The sequence below is a fragment of the Argiope bruennichi genome, chromosome 1 (assembly GCF_947563725.1).
Source record: "Argiope bruennichi chromosome 1, qqArgBrue1.1, whole genome shotgun sequence".
Classification (NCBI taxonomy): Eukaryota; Metazoa; Arthropoda; class Arachnida; order Araneae; family Araneidae; genus Argiope; species Argiope bruennichi.
Genome location: NC_079151.1, coordinates 112,476,793 through 112,498,812, shown reverse-complemented (window position 1 = coordinate 112,498,812; position 22,020 = coordinate 112,476,793). Strand labels below are relative to the sequence as shown.

General features: G+C 28.5%; 1 protein-coding gene across 2 annotated transcripts in view; it reads left to right on the top strand.

The window, feature by feature from the left end:
* LOC129978667 (leukocyte tyrosine kinase receptor-like) overlaps window positions 1–13,231 on the top strand; it is a 227,768-nt gene extending 214,537 nt beyond the window's left edge. The window contains exons 26-29 of one of the 2 annotated variants that reach the window (XM_056090653.1): window positions 3,051–3,141; window positions 8,199–8,309; window positions 9,791–10,081; window positions 11,749–13,231. In XM_056090653.1, coding sequence (XP_055946628.1) covers window positions 3,051–3,141; window positions 8,199–8,309; window positions 9,791–10,081; window positions 11,749–12,177 — 922 coding nt within the window. In that variant the 3' untranslated portion in view covers window positions 12,178–13,231. The remainder of the gene's footprint in view (window positions 1–3,050; window positions 3,142–8,198; window positions 8,310–9,790; window positions 10,082–11,748) is intronic. The other variant, XM_056090654.1, reaches the window with a different exon arrangement.
* Window positions 13,232–22,020: the final 8,789 nt, after the last annotated feature.

Here is a 22,020-nt window from a genome sequence, read left to right as displayed (position 1 = left end):
GAATAATATTTGGTTTCTTTCGCTATCTGAATAAATTTCAAAATATTTCGTAGAAATCTATTTCGCCTTTTAATGAGAAAAAATTATTCTTTTAGATCTCGCAGTTTTCTCAAACCACCTCTTTGAAGTTAATGAGATTTAAAAGATGTTTTTATTTTCTATGTGCAGACTTTTGCAAATATTGTATATCCTAATGACATTTCTTTTCGAATGATTTTTTAAAATGTTATCCTCCTATAATTAGTTTGCGTTACAAATGTACATTAAAAGTCTGCTGTGTTGGAGATGGTTCTTCAATGTCCATTACAATATCACGCCTTAAAAGAGAAATATTTTCTTTGTGAATGATTATAACAGTCTGCGACAGGAAAAAGTTAATGAAGTTTAAAATAGTTCCATTATATTCTCAAAAATATTAATGGATATATTCAAACATGGAGTTTTCTATAAAAAGATTGAGTTGACGATCTTAGGTATTTTGAAAAATGTTCTGTCTTCAGGGCACCTTTTATAGACATTGATACATTTTGATACTGCTTCGTTTTATTTGATTTTTTTTACTTAATCCAGACTGAAAGGAAGGAGAAATTCCTTTTTTGACAAAAAATGCTGGAATAAATCTGATAATTTTCTTTTTATTATTATTCAGTTTCAATTCAAAGAGTTTATTTGTCTGTATTTATCTATTTTCAGTTCTTTCATTTAATAACTTTCGTTTTTTTATTTAAATGATAAAACAATATTATTTGCATTGCTTCTTTGTAACGATATTGCCTCGAGTAAAATAAATAATATTCGAAAACTGATCAAGAAGTTTTTATCGACAAGCCATTAGAAACCTTGATAATAGTTAACGGTTAAATTACTATAACCTAACTTTAGTGTCTGCACCTCATCAAATATTAACAAATTCTTTGTGAAATTTACATTACATCATATAAATTTACATGAAGCTATACATTCTGAATATTTGAATATTAAATCTTATTTAATCCATCTGGTCTAGCACATCTTCAATAATTAATAAGTCAAGAATTTGAACCAAAATAATGTGTAACATCCTCTATCAGTCAAATTTATCATTAGATACCTAGGTATCGTCTATGTAGAGGTGTGACTTCGATCCAATACAGATATTCCTTGTCCGAATAGATTGAACTCCGAGATGTCTTTCAGAGGCAATTGTTCCACATTTGTTTTCTACTCTGAAGAAAATCAAGAGAACTTGCAGCAGTCAGAGAAGCCGCAATGAGAATGTCGTTGCATCGATCCACTAGATTTTGAATAAAGCTATTTAAAAGCACAGCCAAACGATAAAAATCCTAACATTCATCCTACATGTTCTTCAACCATCTATGTTGTCTTCCCCCATCTCATATTAAAGGGCAAAAGCAACAGGGGGAGAAATGTTGCCGTGTTCTTAACTGCTTAAATGTGATCTTTAGATCTTAGATGAAAATTCGTCATAATTAGAAATGAGTGCTTTAATTTTTCATTTCGATATCATCGGAGAATTTATATGATATATGGACAATTCTTGCGGAGTGAATACGAAAATTCAAAAACTTTTAAACTTAATAAAGCGAAATTCTATTTGCATTTTTTTAGTAATAAAAATTAATTGTAATTTTTATCGAATAAAGGGGTAAAATTTAAAGGCAAAATGTGATGAAAAAATTTTTTTGCAATCCATTTGGAAAAGTTTACTTCATTGTTGATTCTACTCTTTTTTCCAGATATCAAAGCTTGGGAAGTGAAATTTGGGCGGCAGTGATTAGAATTTATGGTCTAAGAACACTAAGTACTGTACTATAAAAATGTCCGAAATTTCCTGTATAATTCAAATTTATCTTTACACAAACGTTAGGAATTATTTTATGATTAAAACGGGTGTGTGTTTTTCTTTTATGCTTATATTGTCATGTAGGTACTTTAGTGTGGAACTCAATGACACACAGGAAGTAAAGCTAAACCTATTTATTAGCTCAACTCTGAACTCAGAACACCATGATTGAGAGATATTCGGCTTTTATACCAGCAGGGAAAGTTCTAGAATAATTTTCTGGAAACAGTAAGAAAAGTTCAGAGAATTTATCTGATAAACTAAAGAAAGGTCCGGAATCTTCTGGAATACGAAATGAAGGAACACATAAATCAAGTAAAAATACTTACACAAATTTTGAACCTTATTTGCATCTAGCGGGACTCGAACTCACGATCTCTTGACCACAAGACCAGTGTGATGACCATTCGGCTATGGAAGTCAATTGATTATTTTCAATGCGGCAATATTAGAGATATTCAAAAAGTATGCCAGTCAGTTGCTAGAATTATCTTCACAATTAAAGCATTGAAATAATGCCGTGCTGTTTTACCATTTCATTTTTGAACTGAGAAATCAAATTATCATTTGAATATCAAAAAAATTTGTATTAAGCAGTGTTCAGTTCGAAACCGTTTAGCTATAAGCAATGACGAAGAGGGAGTAAATAGCACTGGAACAAAGTATCCATCTTTCACATCCACTGACACTGACTTAAAAAATATGGTACGAGTTTAACTCATAGATTGTATATGTTCCCGGAACAACTCTAAGCCTTTTTCTCTATATTCTCGCATTATTTTCTCTGGAAATAGCTTATTATTTATAAATATATTGCATTTTTGTATTACCAAAGCAAAAACTACTTCCACTTCGTTTTCTACTACAATATTATGAAAACTTAATTAAAATCAAAACAGAGCAATCAGAAATTTGAAGCAATAAATAAAAACTACTTCATTTCTTACTTATGCATTGAATTGGTTTCTTTTATTTTTCTCCCCCATCTGATTCATTTATTCTATTAGCATTATGATCAGTGCCTTTATCTCAATAATTATTAAGATAGATTTTGTGATTTGTATTATAAGATATATATTTCTTGGCCACCCTCTTTCGTAAATCAAATCATTTTCTTTCCCGGGAAACGAAATTCCCTTTCTAAATTCTTGAAATATTGTTTTTCTATGTGTTAATAATTATTGATGAAATTCTGTTTTTCCCTCAGATATCACATCATGATGCAGTGTTGGCATCCACATCCAGATGAGAGACCCAACTTTACTACGATCATTGAACGACTCGGCTACTGTATGCAGGTAAGTGAAACGGAGGAACTTATGCGAAAATATATTCGAAAACTGATAAAATAAAATGACTTCTCTTAACGTCTAAATATTATATAACATGTTTTATTGTCAAAATGATGTCTCAGACGATCGCAAACTGAAATGGAACATATTGTTGAAAATCCTGAAAATATGAATTCAAGTTCGGGAATAATGGAAACTTCAAAAGCAGCAACAAAAAAGACTTCATTCATGGCATATTTGTATATCATCTCAGAACTCTAGACATGGAACTCTCAAAATAATGGAAACAGAGTTTTTACAAGTTCTGTACAAATTAGCTGCCGTAAATTTAATTATATAGTTTGCAATGATATAAAATCAATTTCCATATTTTACAAGTTACTAAGAATTAAACAGCAGTATTTTAAAATCACAATAAATTTTTATAAAAGAAGTTTAGGTTTAATTTTTCTTGTGATTTCATCTATATCTATACTTATAATAAAGCTCAATGTGTGTGTGTGTGTGTGTTGGCGCTCTACAGGCCAGACCATTCAACCTACAGCTACCAAATTTGGCACGTGTATACCTTGGAGGCCGGGAATGTGCACCTGGGGGTTATTTTTTCGAATTTTTAATTAAAATTTTATTTACTGCTATAACTTCCGAAAATATTACCGCATAAAAATATTTTTGCATGAAGTTAAAGATCAAAAATTTATCTTTTAAATGATACCAATGTTTTAACCTTAAAATTAAATTTCTATTTTTAATGAATTTTTAAATAATTATTTTAACTATATTTTTCAACAATTTTTTTCGTACAAAATAAAAATAAAATTTAAGCTGCACGAGCACGTTTCGCATTCATGGGAAAAAAATTAACTTTTTTCAAAGTGTTGCCATCACATTGATTAAAGCTCCAATTAAAAATAAATTAAATCTTTTTGGAAATGAAATCTGCAAAAATATAATTTTCGGCACGTGTCTGTAGGAAATGAAACACATATAAAATATTATTTTTTCTAAAAAATAAATTCAAGAAAAATTATTTTATGATCTTTTACACTCTCTGTATTATTAATCCAATAAATCAGTTTTATTTTAAGGCAAGTTTTGTTTAATATGAACAGGATATCCATTCAAATCAGCGCAACACAGCTAATTTGTAAACCTTTAGTAAGCCACAGATCTGCTAAAATGGTCTAAATGGAAAATGATTATATTTTATGTAACTTGATTCAATAAATGCTCTAATAAATAACGAATTTTTGATTTTACATAAAGCTTCTGCTGTAGAAATCACGAATAACAAAATGTTCTTGAAACACTAATATATTAAATAAAAAGAGTTAATTTCCAATCAACTAAATCAATCACTTAAACTGACTGATTTATGAAAATTTGAATATCACTATTTAATAAAAAAAGGATAATTTTAGATTTTCCATCGATCGTTTCAAAGAAAATACGCCAATCAGCGCGCAGGTTTCTCAAAATTAATTGGCCTAAGATTATGAAAATGTTGAGTTTTTCTAAATTTTTAACATTCAAAACTTCATAAATAAGTCTTAGTTGATCGTGGAAAATAGAAACATTCATTCATTTATTTAAAATTTGGTGTGTCCAGAATATTTCTCAGAATCTGATACCTTACTGTATTAAATTTAGACTTCATGATTTTTGAAATATATTTATAGACCGGAACAAAATATTTTTATTGATTTCATTTCAATCCTTTTGAAAGCAAAACTAAAAACTGAATTTTATGCTGAATCTGAGAAATTGTTGTTGAATAATTGTTTGAGATATTACATAAATTATTAAAAATATTTTGTAGTTCACATAAGACTTAAATACCGAGCGATTCTGTTTGCAATACTCATATTCAATAATAATAATAATAATAAATAAATAATAATAAAGATGATAAATAAAATAAAACGCTTGGTTTTACTAAAAAATATCTTTATATTATTTCCAACTTCATCATTTCTACTTTAAATTAAAGTTGAAGTTTTACCGGAAATGACAACAAATTAGCAAAATATATATAGTAAATTGAACGAAACGATCTAAACAACAGTATAAGTTTGGTATGACTATTAAAATTTGAAGATTAAAAATGTTTTGTTTGAGAATCTATTAAGAGACCAGTTACTTTAAATATTTAACTGAAAATTGTAGCTAGCGGTAATACTGACGAACCGGCTGGTCGCCAGAGGCGACTAGTAAAAAATAAAATTATCTTGCCTGATTCGAATGCATTTGAAGGTTTCAAATTTTAAGAGCATTTTTGAATAAATTTATATTTATTCTATTAATAAAAGAGAATATGTGTGTGTGTGTGCGCATGCGTGTGCTCTGTAGGCCAGACCGTCTGATCTGGATTATCGAACTTTGGACATATGAGCTTTGGAAATTAAAAATGAGCCCCATGGAGCAGTTTTTTAAAAAATTTCAAATAGAATTATAATTAATTAAAAATTGAGCAATATTTAGAAGTTTACGGCGAAAATTTTCCAAAATATTATAGCCAAAAAATCATTTTTTCAATGATACAATAATGCTAATTTTTTTTTAAAATATTCTAAGCGTATTTTACAATAATTTATTTCTTCGTTAAAGTGAAACTCGAATGGCTTTATTTGTTGTAACTAATATCTCATCCTGACATTTTTCCATGAGCAAATTATGAAAATTCGCTTTATTTTTTTCATGTTGAATAGGTTCCAGTATGAGGTGTGAATTTTTGAATACTCTATTAATTACAGCTAAGATTTAAATTAAGAATTAAGCAAAAATACACATATTTAAGCACTTTTATTGTATAGATTTTTGAGCCTGATGTTTAGCTTTCTTACTATAGTATGTCATTTTTTTTTATTTAATCATAAATTTTTTATTGAATTATTTTTAATTAATTAAATAACTCGTGAAATATATTCGACAGAACTTACGAACTTTAGAAATGAATAATTTTCTTCCTGTTTTTATATTTTTAAAGTACGGCTTTGATTCAGTAAACATGTTACTGGATTAATTCAAGTTTAGTCATTTACTGTTTCAAATTAAAATACACATTTTATCCGAAGCGACTAAAAATTAAGGATGCGCATAGCACAATGAACAGTAAGGCATTAAAAACTTTGCATAACTATCAAAATTTGAAATTTAAAGAAACTGACGAAGGCATAACAATAGTAAATTACATAAAAAAGATATAAGATGTGAAATTTTTCGTAACCAATATTTAAGCGGCGAACCAACTGGTTACCAAAGCCGAGTACAAACAGAGAGAGAGAGAGAGAGAAACAGTTTAAGAAGCTTAATTAATAGAAACAGTCAATGAATTTTTCTTCTTTTTTATGGTAGGAAGATATTGCAAAGTACTCGCAGTGCATGCAATGAATTACAGTTGTATAGAATATTACAGAGAATCAATAACGGATTTAGACATTTTGCAACTTTAGGCTGATTAAGAATGAAGACTACATGGCATCCACATTTGTGCATAATATTATTAAACCATATATTTTTGTTGTTAAATATTTTAATTACAAAAAAAAAAATAGAACCTGGCCAATTGTATTTGATAAAATATTAACATTGCCCAATATTTTATAATTCACAGAATTTAAATGTTTCACAAACTTATTTATTTGGCATAATAAGTATTAAATATTTCTACTTATTTAAATAAGTTTATTAGAAAAATAAAGCTATTTAATTGACTTGTTGCTTCCCCTACTCGGCCTAGAGGCCCTAAACAGCTTCCAAGTCTGTCTAGACAGAAATCTGTCATTGCAGAGAATCTTAGAGTGTCTGTATTATTCGAATTAGAGAATCAAGTGTGCGGGATTGTGTTAGTAAACAATAGATTTATCAAATGCGTTCCAGCAAAGAAAAGAAAAAATAATTCGAAGTAGGTGAGTACAGATGGCAGCACGATCGTCACGTCTTCATGTTGGGTCTATTAGCCTCGTTCAATTCCTAACCAAAGAAACTCTCAGAAGAAATGAAAGAAATCGATGCTGTTATTACTGTAGCAAAGCAAATGCCTATAGTACAAAAAACTACACTCTTGCCTTCAAAATTGGCCAAAAATAATTTATTGTATTTTGTATCTAAGAAATATTTCATAAAATATTCTAGACTTACACTAAGACTTTATGTTTTAAACAATTCTTTTTATCTTACTGTGTTTAAAATTCACTGAGTTATCAAGGTTTCGAATTTTTTTATGTTAAACCAATCGGCTTTTGGGAATCATTGGCTGTGGGATCTTTCAAGAGGCAGCCACTGAAATAACGTGGATTAAATAATGATATTCAAAATATTAGTCACAGAACAACGTTTTTTTTTTTTTTTTTAATTAAAGATGTTCGAATGTAAAGAATATTTCATTAATATGACAAACAGCATTGAAAGAATGTTTAAAAATATCCAAATAGAAATAATCAGTTTCTAAAGTACCCAAGACTGTATTGATTCAGAAGGGAGTTCTTCTCGTCTAGAAATTGAAACTACCTTAAAAATTAAAGTATTGCCATATTGTATAAACAATGACAACCTAAATGGAAGGCAAAAAGGATAAAACTGAGTAAATGTAAAAGGCTAAAACAATGAATCACAAATGTAGTTCTAACATATTTAAAGTTAATTTGTTCATTTGAATAGAATTTAAGTTAAATGCTTCGTTGATTTGATATACTGTCATACATGCCTTCAATTATCCTATTTTCAAGCTCATATGTTAAAATCAAAATATTCAAGGAGATTTCCTGGGGATTTTTAATTTAATCATCATGCCATCAATTTTCAAAATAGAAAATTTATTAAATTTTGTCGATATTCTTTGTGATATAACTTTAAATCAAAACTGAAATCGTTTATTCAGTAAATACATTTCTCAAAATTTAAGTAAGAAAGAAGTTGCCATTCACTACTGATATACAGTCAATTTGAGTGCCCATTTGAAATCACTGAATCTCTGAAATGCCAAAAAATTACATATTTTCAGCCGTTTTACTTGTCTATGCGAATGATAGTTAGAGAAAACTAATTTCCACTTTAAATTACAGGATCCGGATGTAATCAACGCAGCCCTCCCTGTGTTTCAGAGGGCACCCTCCATGGAGAGGGACACCACTGTCATGAGACCCGGGGAAGAGGACGGAGCTGGATGTTTGCAGGTAATTGTCATTTTATAACATCTATTAGAAATTTCGCTTGATGCTTGTATGGCTGTTTTTTTTAATCATTCAATGCTTAAGCCAGTGTTTTGCACCTATGGCTGCTCCTGTGCAAGGAATAAAAATGCTCGCTTACCCTATACACTTAGAAAACAAAGTTCAAGGATAGAATGCTAATACTTTATCGTCTGTAAGGGTTATAATTTGGTGCGAATTTTTATGTTTTAAGTCAACAAAACTGGATCAAAGAAATCAACTAGATATGTAAATATATTTTCTTTTTTTTATGAAAAGGCTACTTTTTATTCGAAAAATAAAAATATTATTTTATGTATTCGAGAAGTTTAGAAAGGAAATGTCTGAAAAAATATGAAGCATTTTTTTTTCTTTCGGAAAAAAGCGATTAAATAATAGTAAGTCCATTTTCCGCATGTTTTATGTGGATCTTTGAATTATCCTCCACCAGATATTTATTCTAGAAAAACCACAAATTTTATATTATTCAATCTAATTACAGAAGGGCTAATAGATATGTCATTACTGACATTATTTATTTCATTCCAAGAAATGAGGACGAACAAATATGTTATTAATTTATAATCAGTGTAAATTAATAAATAAAAAATTATTCTGAATTTCTGCAATATATCCAACTCTCTATCTCTCTATATTTACATAACATTTTTATGCATCAAATTGCCAATAACGCGAAAAACTTTAATGTAGAATCTATTAACTAATTAATACATTCTTTTTCAATTTAAATTAATAATTAAATCTGAACTGCATTATTTAGTATATCTATTACTAATTTCCCCCTTTTTTAGCATGTTTATGTAAAAATGGCAAAAAGCATTACTCAAGGTTTTGGAATTAGATATTAAAATTTAGTATTAAATATAAATTCACTTTAGATGTCCATGTTGCTCAAATATTGTCATGACTTTAAAATATATTTAGTATGTTAATGTAATAATCATGTAATTCCTAAAAATTATATTTGTGGTTTATATTCGTCTATGCCCAAAATTATTTTAGAATGATAATATAGAATTTTGCCGAGTGTCCTCGCTTCTACCTATACCAAAAAACATTGTTCGGTGTTGAAGTTGAAAAAATTGAAATTTAGAAATCAGCAATGGTTTTATGCTCTTGAAAGATAGTAAAATTTCATTGGAGAGCTACAGAAGTATAGGACAATGACATTTTTAACATATTTGTCAGATTATCGTTTTATGCATGTTTAAAAAATTGACTTATTTTCAAGATCGCATGCTTTAATATATAAAAGTTCAAGCTATGTTTTCTCGCATAAGGGAGCAGGTTGCATTATTCTCCTATTTGCACGTTTAACTACTTTTCCTGCAGAAAAATTAGAGTTAGAGCATGAAGCATTCCCTAGATGTGTGACTGCATGGTCCATAGTCACTGCCTGTCCTCTCTCACGTTAGTTCACTAGCGGTCCTTGTCTCGTCCTCTAGGTACAGCGACCCGATCCTGGCCTTCTCCTGTCTCCCGGCTCCGAAGACTATCTAATACCGACCCCTCACTCTTCCTACAGTTTGAACACGGAGCTCATGTCCAGCCCGAGCAGGACCTCCACGGAACAGTTTCTGGAGATGGAAGACAGGGGCAGCACTCCCTCGACGAGGCCGACCACAGTCTCCGAGACCAACTTCATGACCCCAGATACTCCGACGGAGCCTCAATGGGGGACCTCCGGAGAGAGGACCCCTAACCGCACCCCTATGAGGAAACAGGGGTATACTCAGGTGAGCCTGAACTGAATTGGTTGATCTTTATATTTTTTGTCAGTAGTATTTTTATTAATTTTTTTTTTATTTTCTTGTTGGCATCCACAATTTTATGTGAGTAAATAAAATGAATCAAATGCTACGAATATGCAGATTACAACTGCCAAATTTAGTTGATGAAGGTTCAAACCTTTCTAATGTTAAATTTTAAGATTAAGATCCATTAATTTGATCAAAGAATGCTTCCAATTTCCTAGAGAAGGATATATAAAATGAGTAAAAATTTCTCTTAACAACTCTAAAGGTATATCAATCAAATCTATATTTTTCAAAAATATGTATCTGTAAACTCAGATTCGAACGTTGTTGAAATCTTTGTAATATAATAATATCATAAGAACGAAGTTATAAAATAAAGTGCACAACGTAGGTAGACCACTATTCTGAAAAAAAAAAAAAATATTTTTTTACTGCCAAATTATCATGGTTTAGCATAGGGGAAAAAGGCTAAACCAAAACATTTTACTGGGTGCATACCAAACATTTAAAATTCATTGAGCATGGCCTTTTGAGATAAAGATACAAGCTCTAAGACATCTAGCAAAAGTTCGGACCTTTTTAAAAACTTCTCCCAAATAAATGCAGCTATTGCAGTCACTTTCGCAACGATGTCTTCGCTGATCAACACTGTATTTCTGTAAAATGATTCTTCATGTATCCTGCAAAGAAAAAAACTCTAGAAAATTTAGAGGTCACAGTTTGTGCAGGTATTCACCAAAAATTAGGATTTCAGAGACGGTGAGCCAACACATTACAATAAGACGGTATGAACTTATTTGGACACATCATAGGATGAATTGATTGAGGGAGGCCATCATATGAATCTCAAGATTCACTAACTTCTGCTTTAATTGGTATAGCATTTTTAATCTTTCACTATCTCTTTTTGTTGTATTATTTTCACAACACACCTTCTCTCTATCGTATGTTCCTTTTATTACCACAAGAGGAATATACTCACCACCTAACATATCCTATATAAAAATTATCCATCTGATTCTAATTTATATATCTTTAAATCCTTCTGAATGTCCTTACCTTCTTTACTGTCCCAAAATTGTAAATTTCTAGAATATAAAATATCAAAGATATATGATCATACTTCAGTGGCAATTTAAGTTTTTCTCACGTTCTACCATGCCATTTATTTTGAGCTTCTTGAAAAAACATCACCAGTAGAAGAGCATGTATTCATGTTTCAGTAATCGAATGGTCTTCCAGTTAAAAATAAAATCAATATTCCGTTGAATCTACGATTGTGGAAATCAGCATCTTATTTTAATGCTTTTAATTGATTTAATTGTTTTCCTAATCGAACTTCTGTTTCATTAATATACCATGTACAAATAACATTTGACGTTTTCCAGCGTTTTATTTCTGATTGATATATAAGAAATAGATTGTTTAAAATATATCGTGAATTTAGGTTATAAACACGAAGAAAGAAATCATTTTTAACTACCGATTTAAATTTATGACAATCCTAAAAAACTTTTCCGTCTGTTCTGGGTTGTACAGAAAAGTATGTCATTGGTTTTGCAAGTTTCATTTTCAAAAATCCATTTTCCTAAAAAAATTCCAAAACAGAAATATAATGCAATATTATTATTGTTCTATTCCAACAGGTACCAACTGATGACCTTGAAACCGAAATCGTCAACCCCAAAGGAAAAAAATTCCAGCATATGAATGGAATGGTGGCAACTGGTAATGCTAGTAAACAAATGAACCGCATGTCGAGTATCAAATCTTTGGATGACTTACCTATGGCACCTGCTGTCGGTGAAAATGAGAACCATTTGAATAATCCATCAAGCTCAGCCAACCAGAAGTCCAACCTCTCATTGGATCCTGGTGCTCTGGTTCAGCACATGAGCGGCAACCCTGGACACAATCGAACCCCCAACCGCTATATCAGTGTCGCAGGGGACGTTGACGTCAACTGCAACACTGGCAACAGCAACTCCTCTCTTTCCTCCAGGGGTGGCTTGCTGAACCAGAACCATGTTTCGGGTCCATTCGATGGTTATGCGGGCGTAAACCCGGTAGCTTGAGGTTGTGAAGGATAAAGAATGACCAAGATTCATAAACCTTCTTAGGACTGAAAGTATTGTGGTAGCTGTGAAATACTTCTGAAGGACTAGAACATAATTGCTCATTACTGGAATTTATTTAGTAATATGAATAAAATGACAGACGTAAGAAAGTGTCAATTGAAAAAAAGAATTGTTTTATAACCACATTTTTGTGAATCATAAAGTATTATGGTACAAGAAAGAATAGTTTCTGTAAACTAAGGAACTTTTGCAGTTTTATCGATGCCAAAGAGGTTATCATTAAAGATTACGAGCAAATCAGCTATTGAGAAACAGTTGATACGAAACACTGTAAGCAACTGATATGATTGCACATTGTATTCTTCGTTATTTTTGTGCAATATTTTTCTCTCCTTGCTGGACGATACTGCGAGAGGCAAATATTACTTTTTTTACCTACCAATAGATTAAACCGATGAAATATCGTACTTTCAACCCAAGAGAAAAATTGTGAAAGTTTTACTCTATTCTAATACAACTTTAATGAGACTGACATTGAATTCCTTGAATCAGAAGTTAATCATGAAGGTAACTCTTGAGAATAGGTCCTCTGACTCGCAGCTGCGAAAACAGCTGGATTTAATTTATTTAATTATTTAAATACAGTGCATTTGGTTAAAAACATATAGCTGCGTACTTTTGTGGCATAAAACCGATATCAGTGATAAAAATGATACAAATATTATTGTGGTAAAAAAGTAAACTAAAAGACATGAAAAAAATTGAAGAAATGAAAAAGTGTATTTCTTAATGTTTTTATTTCCACGCTGATATCAAAGGGCTGCAAGAAAACTTTTTGTCGTTCTCTAATATTAACGTTTTAAGTCTTTTTTATTAAGCAAAAGTAAAAAATTCATAATTTAATTAATGTATGTTGCTATTTATGCATTAATAAATTTATTTAATGCAAATTTAAATTTAGAATTTTTAAGATTGCTTTTTAAAATAGTTATCCGTGATTTAATTTATGTGTCAATATATTTTAATAAAAATAAGTTACTGAAAATTTTGAAAACAGAGCCAAATAAATTTTGAGTATTATTATGAAGATTTATGCCATTTATTAGAAATATTTTTGATGAAAAAGTCATTAGACGTTGTTATATAATGAATAAACAGTAGCTAATTATCTTGATAATAAAACATTTTAAAGTAATGATGCACCAATTTATATTTTTCTATAAAATTGGTATTTTTTAGGAATTTGTGATTTTTATTTCAATGTTATTCTAAGTGTGGACGTTCTTCATCGCTTTTATCATATCGATTTCTAAAATTAGATGAGGCTTTTAAAACGATTTTTTGGATTTCAAAGCTATTCAGTTTTTTTTTTAATTACAACTAATTTCAATTTTTTTGTCATATAATTAAATTTAATTAGACCGCTTATTAAATTTTTTCAAAAACACATACTTAGTCTTATATATATTTTTTATTCAAAGCTAATTTATTTTAAATATTAAATAAGAAACTAATCACTCCAACAGAAACAGCTGTTTTTAAAGAAATTTTTTTTGAAATTTAATTGATGAATTCCAATGAAATTTTATAATGAAATAAATGCACTAGAAAAAATTAATTATATATATATCAAACTATTTAAGTGAAAGTCTTTTTTTGTTTAAAAGATTGAAATGAAGAATTTTTTAATTTTTTTCTTAAAATTGATTGATTAATTATGATTTCAGTGATCCAAGAATTATGACTAGCATAACTAAATTATTAGATAGATACTGAAATTTTTAATAAAAAGTATTTTTGTAGGAACGCAAAATAAAGTTACGACACCAGTTTATGCAATAGTCGCTTTCTTTTTTTAAATAATTTATATGCGATTTTTTTAAAAAATTATATTAAAAAGAATTGTAATAATAATTTCAATGAGTTAATTAACAATATAATTTTACCTAAAAACAATTTTATTGCTCCTCAAGACTTTATTTTTGGTATTTTTTACATTGATTTTTTAAAATTATATTTTGATTTTTTTTCAGTTTATGTAAAATTCAAAATTTGAATTTTAGACAGAGTATTGGTGCCTAAATTTTAGTAGAACTACATTTATGTTAATATTATACTAAGCATTTGCTTAAGGGTAACCCAAAGTTAAGAAATATATCGCTGTATTATATGTGCACTGTATATAGAGAGTTCTATATTCATGATAAAGAACGCAGCATCTCATCAGAGCGAGCAATGAGCGCACCTGTGACAGACCAGCGCATTTGTATGTCACAAATTAGAATCGATCACATGACCTACTTTAACTTTTCATGACTTAGTGGACAAAGATCTATATTGTACAATATCCTATAGGCATAGAAATATCGTCAAACGTCCTTAGTACTCCCAAAGATATTTGAAGGCCGCAGATTGAAATCTCTGGCTATTCCTTTATTAGGTAATTGCAACACTTTTCTTTAAAAAGCCGGAACTAAAATTTTATTGGTCTAAATTATTTTATTTATTCTTTAGAAGTATTTCCATTATTTAAAGTAACAGAATTCGATACTTTTTGTAAAATAAAATCAATGTTTTTCAAACTGACGATGATTTTTTTTCTGAAAATATTAATTTCGTTAATTTCAAATTCCTTCGCTATTTATAGCCTCTTTCTGTCCTTTGCTATTTATAGATGTTCTTAACCAAGCACATTATAATCCCCGCCGAATGTTGTATATATGCCCACATGCAACATTCCATAATATTCAAATACAGTATTGATACATTTTATACAATACAATACAATGTATTTACAATGTACTACTAAGTGTAAGCATTCAGAACATTTTAATCCCGACAGTTAAAAGAAAATTTAATGAATCAATAAATAAAGCACTTCTAGTGAATGTTTAAGTATACATTCCCATGAACATTTGATAGAAAATAATGTAATCGTGGTTAAGAAATCATTAAATTTTGTTTTAACACTTGATGTTTTAATACACACAAAGGATTTCTAGAGCATATGATGTGAATGTTTTCAAATCCAAAGATGAAAAAATTCAGAGAAAGAAAACTCTTCAGGAATTTTCTGGATTCATCTTTGTTGCTGAAAAATTTGCGAATATTTTCATATAAACGGGAAGATTGCCAGAAAAAAAAATATTTTGAAAAAAATCATTCTAGAAATCTGAAAACAGTTCATGTTGATTTAATTTAATTCATTATGTGTTATTTCGATTTAACAAACATTTGGCTTACAGGAAAAGAAAGAAAAGAAAAACAGTCTAAGAATTTATTTCGCCGGATAAAAAAAATATTCTGTTTTGTTAATAAAAGGAGAATATTTTGTTATCTTGTATAACATATTTTAACCTATTGTTTTCTTTTAGATTGAATATAATTCTATTTTTCTCACTGTTAGAAATACTTTATAAGCATTTCTCAATTAATATATCTTAGCTTGATCGTTTAATTAATGGAACTAATTTTTTGTTTCTTATTTTAAAAAATGATGTCTGAAACAAAGAGCTATGATTAAAATCATTTTGAAGGAATAAATTATTTTTTAGTTAATGATGAAAAAAATCTATTGTTATAGAATCACTTTGATGTCACAGAGGCCCCTTTAATTGCATGTTGCGTTAAGCACTATGTTATGTCATGTCATTTTTCAGCTTACAAAAAGCGCATGAGATTTCAAATAGGACCTCCGTTCTAGATGCATGTCACGTAAAAGCATGATTTGACCTTTTTCTCTAAATATGATTTATCAATCGCGTGGCAACATCGCAACGTCAAACGATACTTGCTTTTGCGATGAAATGCTGTCATGCTTTCTTCAGTATTGTCAAGTCGTGGTCCAAGAATGGTTTTTAGCATTTAAAAAAGGAAAGACGCTGTTAAATAAAGCATCTGATGTCTTGATGAAATTTTTTTGTGTACACAGTATGCTGCAAAGTATCTTAGACAGTCCTGTTTTGTCTCGAGAACTTTAAATCATGAGCAAAACGAGGTTTGTAAATTATGAATGATAAACTGCTCATGATGTATAAATATATACATATAAATAAATATAAATATATATATTGGAAGAAAGAAGAAGTTTTATGTTATAAAAACCCGCACTGAATCGTGAACGAGCACGGGTTAACACTGTACTATGTTTCGTATAATAGTTAGAAACAGTGTTGTCTAAATATTTATATCATGATTTGTTTTTCAACTGCCATTCGCAATCTCATTTTTGTGAAATGTTGCCAAAATCTATTGTGGAATTCTATTCTGAAGTGCGTGCTAATAAATTCTGAAAAAAGAATGGAACCTTTTAAAGTTAAGTTGCCAATCAGCATTTCGTTTTTAATATTTTATTGCAAAAGAAAAACAATTAGTCCATACGATAGTATGGAAGTATTTTCATGTCGAGTCGATTACTGTAGAGTAATCTTGGGAGACAAGTTAATTTAAAACCGCAACAATTTAATGCAAATAGTTTTTAAATTGTGCAATGTTATTTCGAAAACCCAATTCGTAACTCATTTTTGATAAAGTTATAAATTTCTCTGGTTTTTTTTTTTTTTTTTTTTGTAATAAAAGTTAAACTGGATTTGATTTATTCTATTAGCATAAATTATGAAGAGAAAATCACTTTCTTCTAAAAATCAACCTGAAATTGTTCAAAATTGTCGATAAAAGTTTTAAATCTCTAACTGAAATTGAAATTAATAAATTGCTGAACTTACACAATAAAAATTATATTGTAGTAGTTAATGAAATCTGCCAATGAAATGCAGCGGAATAGTTACTGTCAAAGTATCATCAAATCCTGATACTCAAAACAGAACGGAAATATTTTAAAATTTATGGTTGAAAATGTTTACGATTTTCTTTGGCAAACTAGTAAAGGAAACAAAATGTTAAATTCTTCGAGATTTAAAAATTGTAAATAAAATCAAAATTCAACCATAAATAAAATGGTTCATCAGTATTTAAACGTACATAATTCAATTTGCAACGAGTTAATTATACATGCATTGCAAAAATGTTCTAATTTGTTACAAATTATCTTTTATCAAAGCCAGGTGGGTTAAGAACATTTGTTTAACATTCAATATAAATGAAACTTATTGTATTAATATTTATCTAAAATAAAGCTGATGTGGGTATTAGTTTTTCATTTACTTTTTTAAAATATCATAAAAATTAATAATTAATATTTTTAAAAAAATTTTAATCTATAAAATTGAATATTTATAGACAAATTTAATAAATAAGCATATAATCTCAACTAAAATTGCAATATTTCACTTTTTATTTCGAAGCTTTTTAAAAAGTTTTTGGTTTTGAAAAATTAAAAATTACTTACTTCCATAAAAACTTTTAGTCTGAGCTTGCAATCGCCGGTTAAGAAACGTATTTTTCATCATAACGTTTTGAACTTAAAAACATCAATCTAATCGTATAATCATCTCTAATAAAACAATAATTTAACATTTTTATCTTGTAAACGGAATTAATCATTGTTGTTGCTATTTTATAAATTTTCAACCAAAAACCTATTAACTTTTTCCATGCTACTTTAAATCCTCTAAGTTAAAATGAAGAATCCCTTCAGAAAAAAGAAAAAATTCAGAAAAATAATTGGGAAATAGTGATTTATGAATACTGTCTGAGTTTCATTTATCGTCTGCTAGTATAAAAAATATTTTTTATTCTAACAGATAATATTCATAATTTTTACTACTTTAAAATATAATTTATTTTTGATTTTCTTGTGAAAATAGAAAAAAATACTAAAGAAATGTTTACTAAATTTCATTTTTTAAAATTGTATTGTAATTTATTAATTTAATTCTAATTATATTTTCCAAATTTAAATCTATGAGATTTTTTTCTGACTTTCCAAAAATAAAAATACATATTTTACTTTATTCGATTACGAAAATTCCACAACAGATTTCGGCAGCAGCAGTTTCCACTGTTTTTGTATCATTGTTAAAGCATATAATGTGATGTGTATTCTGTGAACATTTAAGAAGAAATGAAAATAAATGCTACAGAGACTGACATTTACTCACCAAGGTGAATATAGTAGCCTTACTGTTGAACTTTTAACTTCTAACAAGCTAGAGCTTGTCATAACATTTATAGATAAGGATTTCAAGGCATTTCTTATGTATTTACTCTAGGTTAGAATGAAACCGGTAAATTCCAACCTATGTTTAAATCAATTATTTCTGTTACTGAGTGCATTTGGAACTTTTAAATGCATTCACATGATATATTAAAGTATTATTTCGAAGTAGGTTATGATCGTTCCTGAATTGTGATTCATTGAATATTTACTACGTTTAATATTGCCAATATTTCAATCAACATTTTTTCATTTAAGGCTAAAAATACTTTAGAACAAATTATACACTCATTTCTGTCAATTTTACAGATAATTAATTTTAATTTTTGGTCAATAATTAATTTTAAGATTAATATGCAGAAGTAATTATATTTCTTAATCCTTTATTACATATGTATGATTTTCATCACTTTTATGAAATTAAATATATATTTAAATAAAAAAAATATGTAGTAATTTGTTACTAAAATGAAAATTTTCCAAAAATATTCAAATGCACGCGATATTCTTTTTGAATATTGTATATATCGCGTGAACCGCACCGTATTTAAGTGTTTTACATTTTCTTTAAAACTAAAAATAAAGAGTTTTTCGAAATTTTACTTAGAAAATATATTCTTTACGAAAAGGCAAATGCAAGCACTTTTCTTATCTAAATCATTAAATTACATTAAAGTGATTTTTCGATTGCGTTATGAAATCATGATTTTTGTGTAATATAATGTGAATTTAATATTTAGAATTCTGTATGTATGCTTGATTTACGATTTATCAGATTGAATATTAGTTAAATGTATTTAATCAGATCAATTCACGATGAAAATTTTGTAAAAAACACAATATCGTGCCAATTATTGTATATTGTTTGACATTCCAATAAATGTTTGTATCTTGTTGAAGATGTGCCATCATTGTTTTCTTTTCTATTGCATTCTCAAATTTAATTCATTCAACACTCCAAAAATAATATTATCTTGTTCTGATTTGCACGGTCAAAATTTTGCCGTTGGAGGACATCCCTACTTCTGAAAATTGTTTTATGTTTCAGTACAAATATTTTAAAAGTTCGGAACAATACCTTATTTCATATTTGCTGTACAATTTTTTACCACTTAAAAATTTTTTCTCAGAAGAATTCATATCTTATTCAATTAATAAGGAGTTCATATCAGGAGTGATATCAATTCATATCAGGAGGGAAGCGAATTTCCATTCCAATAAAACCACACATATACTGTATGAGATTACGGTTCGGAGAATTGGGTAGTTAATACACACACACATATATATATATGGAAAATCCTCATTTTCCAGAAATTCGTTGACCAGATAAATCTATTGATAAGAGAGAATAATTACCAATAAAAATAAAATTAGAATCAACTGCATTCTTCGAAAGGCTGGCTTTAAGATATCATCCCTATATTTGATACAACATAAAACTATCCTGCGCCCATGGTCCCTATTATACTGAATTACCTTTCTTGGAGGGGCACAAGATGGCAGGAAAAGAAGAGAAGAACGAAAAATACGATAAGCTATCCACGGAATCTCTACAGAGAATCCCATCAAAATATATGGGCAACTATATTTAACATTTCAGCGAATGGTAAAATGAAGGAGGAAATACCTAAAAACAAATGATGATAATAGGTTGCACTTACAGAGAAACGTTTATGTTTACAGATGCAGCCTCTCTCCGTTTACAAAACTGTTATCTGTGTGTAAACTAAATAAAGATTCCTAATTAAAGATAAAAGAGAAAAAAACATATTTACATGGAATTAAAATCATAGACACTTTTTTAAGAAGACATTATGGAATTATATACTCAAAATTAATTATAGACTGCTAGTCTTGTAACAAAGATGACAATTTTGATTGTACGCTAGTTAAAATGATAAAAGTACTAAATAAAAGTTAAGTTAAAATGAAAAAATGCAAAAATATATAGAATATCTTCTTAAATGGCGATTGTTCGCTAGGATAGTCTCATGAGTCTTTTAGGTATTACTGTTAAGAAAAAAAGAAGAGTTAATACAAAAAACTGTCATTATCATACAAGAGCAACAGATATCACAGAATAACTCCACTACATATAAAAAAAAATGAAACATACATCTAGAAGAATAATTGGAATTATATTTTTCAAACGAAGATCTTCCTATTAAGGTGTATGTACACACTTGAATCTTCGAAAATCGTTCAAAATATCGAATCTTTTTTTATTACTTAATAATGTTCTCTGATCCTTTAGCTTTCAAACGATACCAAAATATTGTCAATATTCGAAATATTTCTTGAGTTATAATTATTTTTCTTGAGGCGCTTTCATTAAAAACTCTAGTTACGGTGTTTTTAAAACTCATTTTATGAAGAATGATATTTTTCCACTATGTTGCTTCATTCAAACAATCATAACTCAACAAGAAATTAAGCAAGTACAGTTATTTATATATCAAAATAATCTGTGTGATATAGCGGATGTTTTGTGCCTCAATCAAAGTTATATTTATAGAAATAAATTTTTAATAGCTGTTTAAAAGTTAAAATGACAGAAAAAATCTCGCTTTTTCTATTCATCGTTGATGAAAAAATTGTTTAAAAAAACTATACATTTTTATAACTTGTTTGAGGCAGACAACATGAAGACTAATATTAGGCATAATTTCAAACTAAAATTGTGTGTCTGTACAAATTAGAATTTAAGATATCATGTTTCAAAAAATAGGCTAATTAGCTCATTAAATATTATTTAATTAATTAATAATTAGTGTAATATGGTCTTTTCTCACTGAAATGAGTTTAAACATATATTAATAAACTACTGTGAAAAAACTGGATTTTTAAAGTTAAAATTAAAAAAAAAATCTTCAAGTGTGTACGTACACCTTAAGAGAAGACACGTTTCTAAGAGAATTTCATAAGCGTTTCTTTGCAAAGAAATTTATATTCAGATCTGATATTTCAGGTGAAAGCAGCAAACGGAATAGCAAGAAATGTTCCACGATATTTCTACGATATGTTCGAAGCATTCTACAGCATTCAGAAAATAAAACAGCACTGTCAAACTTCGTTAATATCGTTTATCTTACAGGGATTCTAAAAATGAGCATGTTTTACATGTTTAAAGAGAAATTAGAGTAGTCGTTAAAAAAATTTGACCACTAAATTTTGATTAATTTTTATCTTTTTTGATTTCACTAAATTCGAAAAACGCATTTTTATTGCCTAATATACAAAAATAAATCGTATATTTTTCTCTTATACGGAAAAATTCTTCAAAAATCCGAACTCGCTATTTTGATGAATTTCGTCGTTTGAGATCTCTTTGAGTTCGAAAGACTCTAGAATTATTTCCCACTGACTTTATATCAGTGTATCTGAGCGTTTGCTAACAAAGAATTCAAAATCGCAACACGTTAGAGACTAGTTCTTTTAGTTTTAGCTACAATTTCATTTTAAACTAAATTTCTGGACGCAAGTCAAATTTTGTATCAATTTTTTTTCTGTATAAGAATTTAATATAACGATAATGCCTTATAATCTTTATTTTAAAATTGTATATAGGCCTCAAATAACAAAATCCATCTCAAGTTAGACTGTCTTTCTTTATGAATATAAATACTACAAATCGAAACCGCAGCAAGTTTCACATATGAAACTTTATTTAATAGCCACATTTAGCCTGCTTCTTCGTCCAGATTATTGACTGATATTGTATA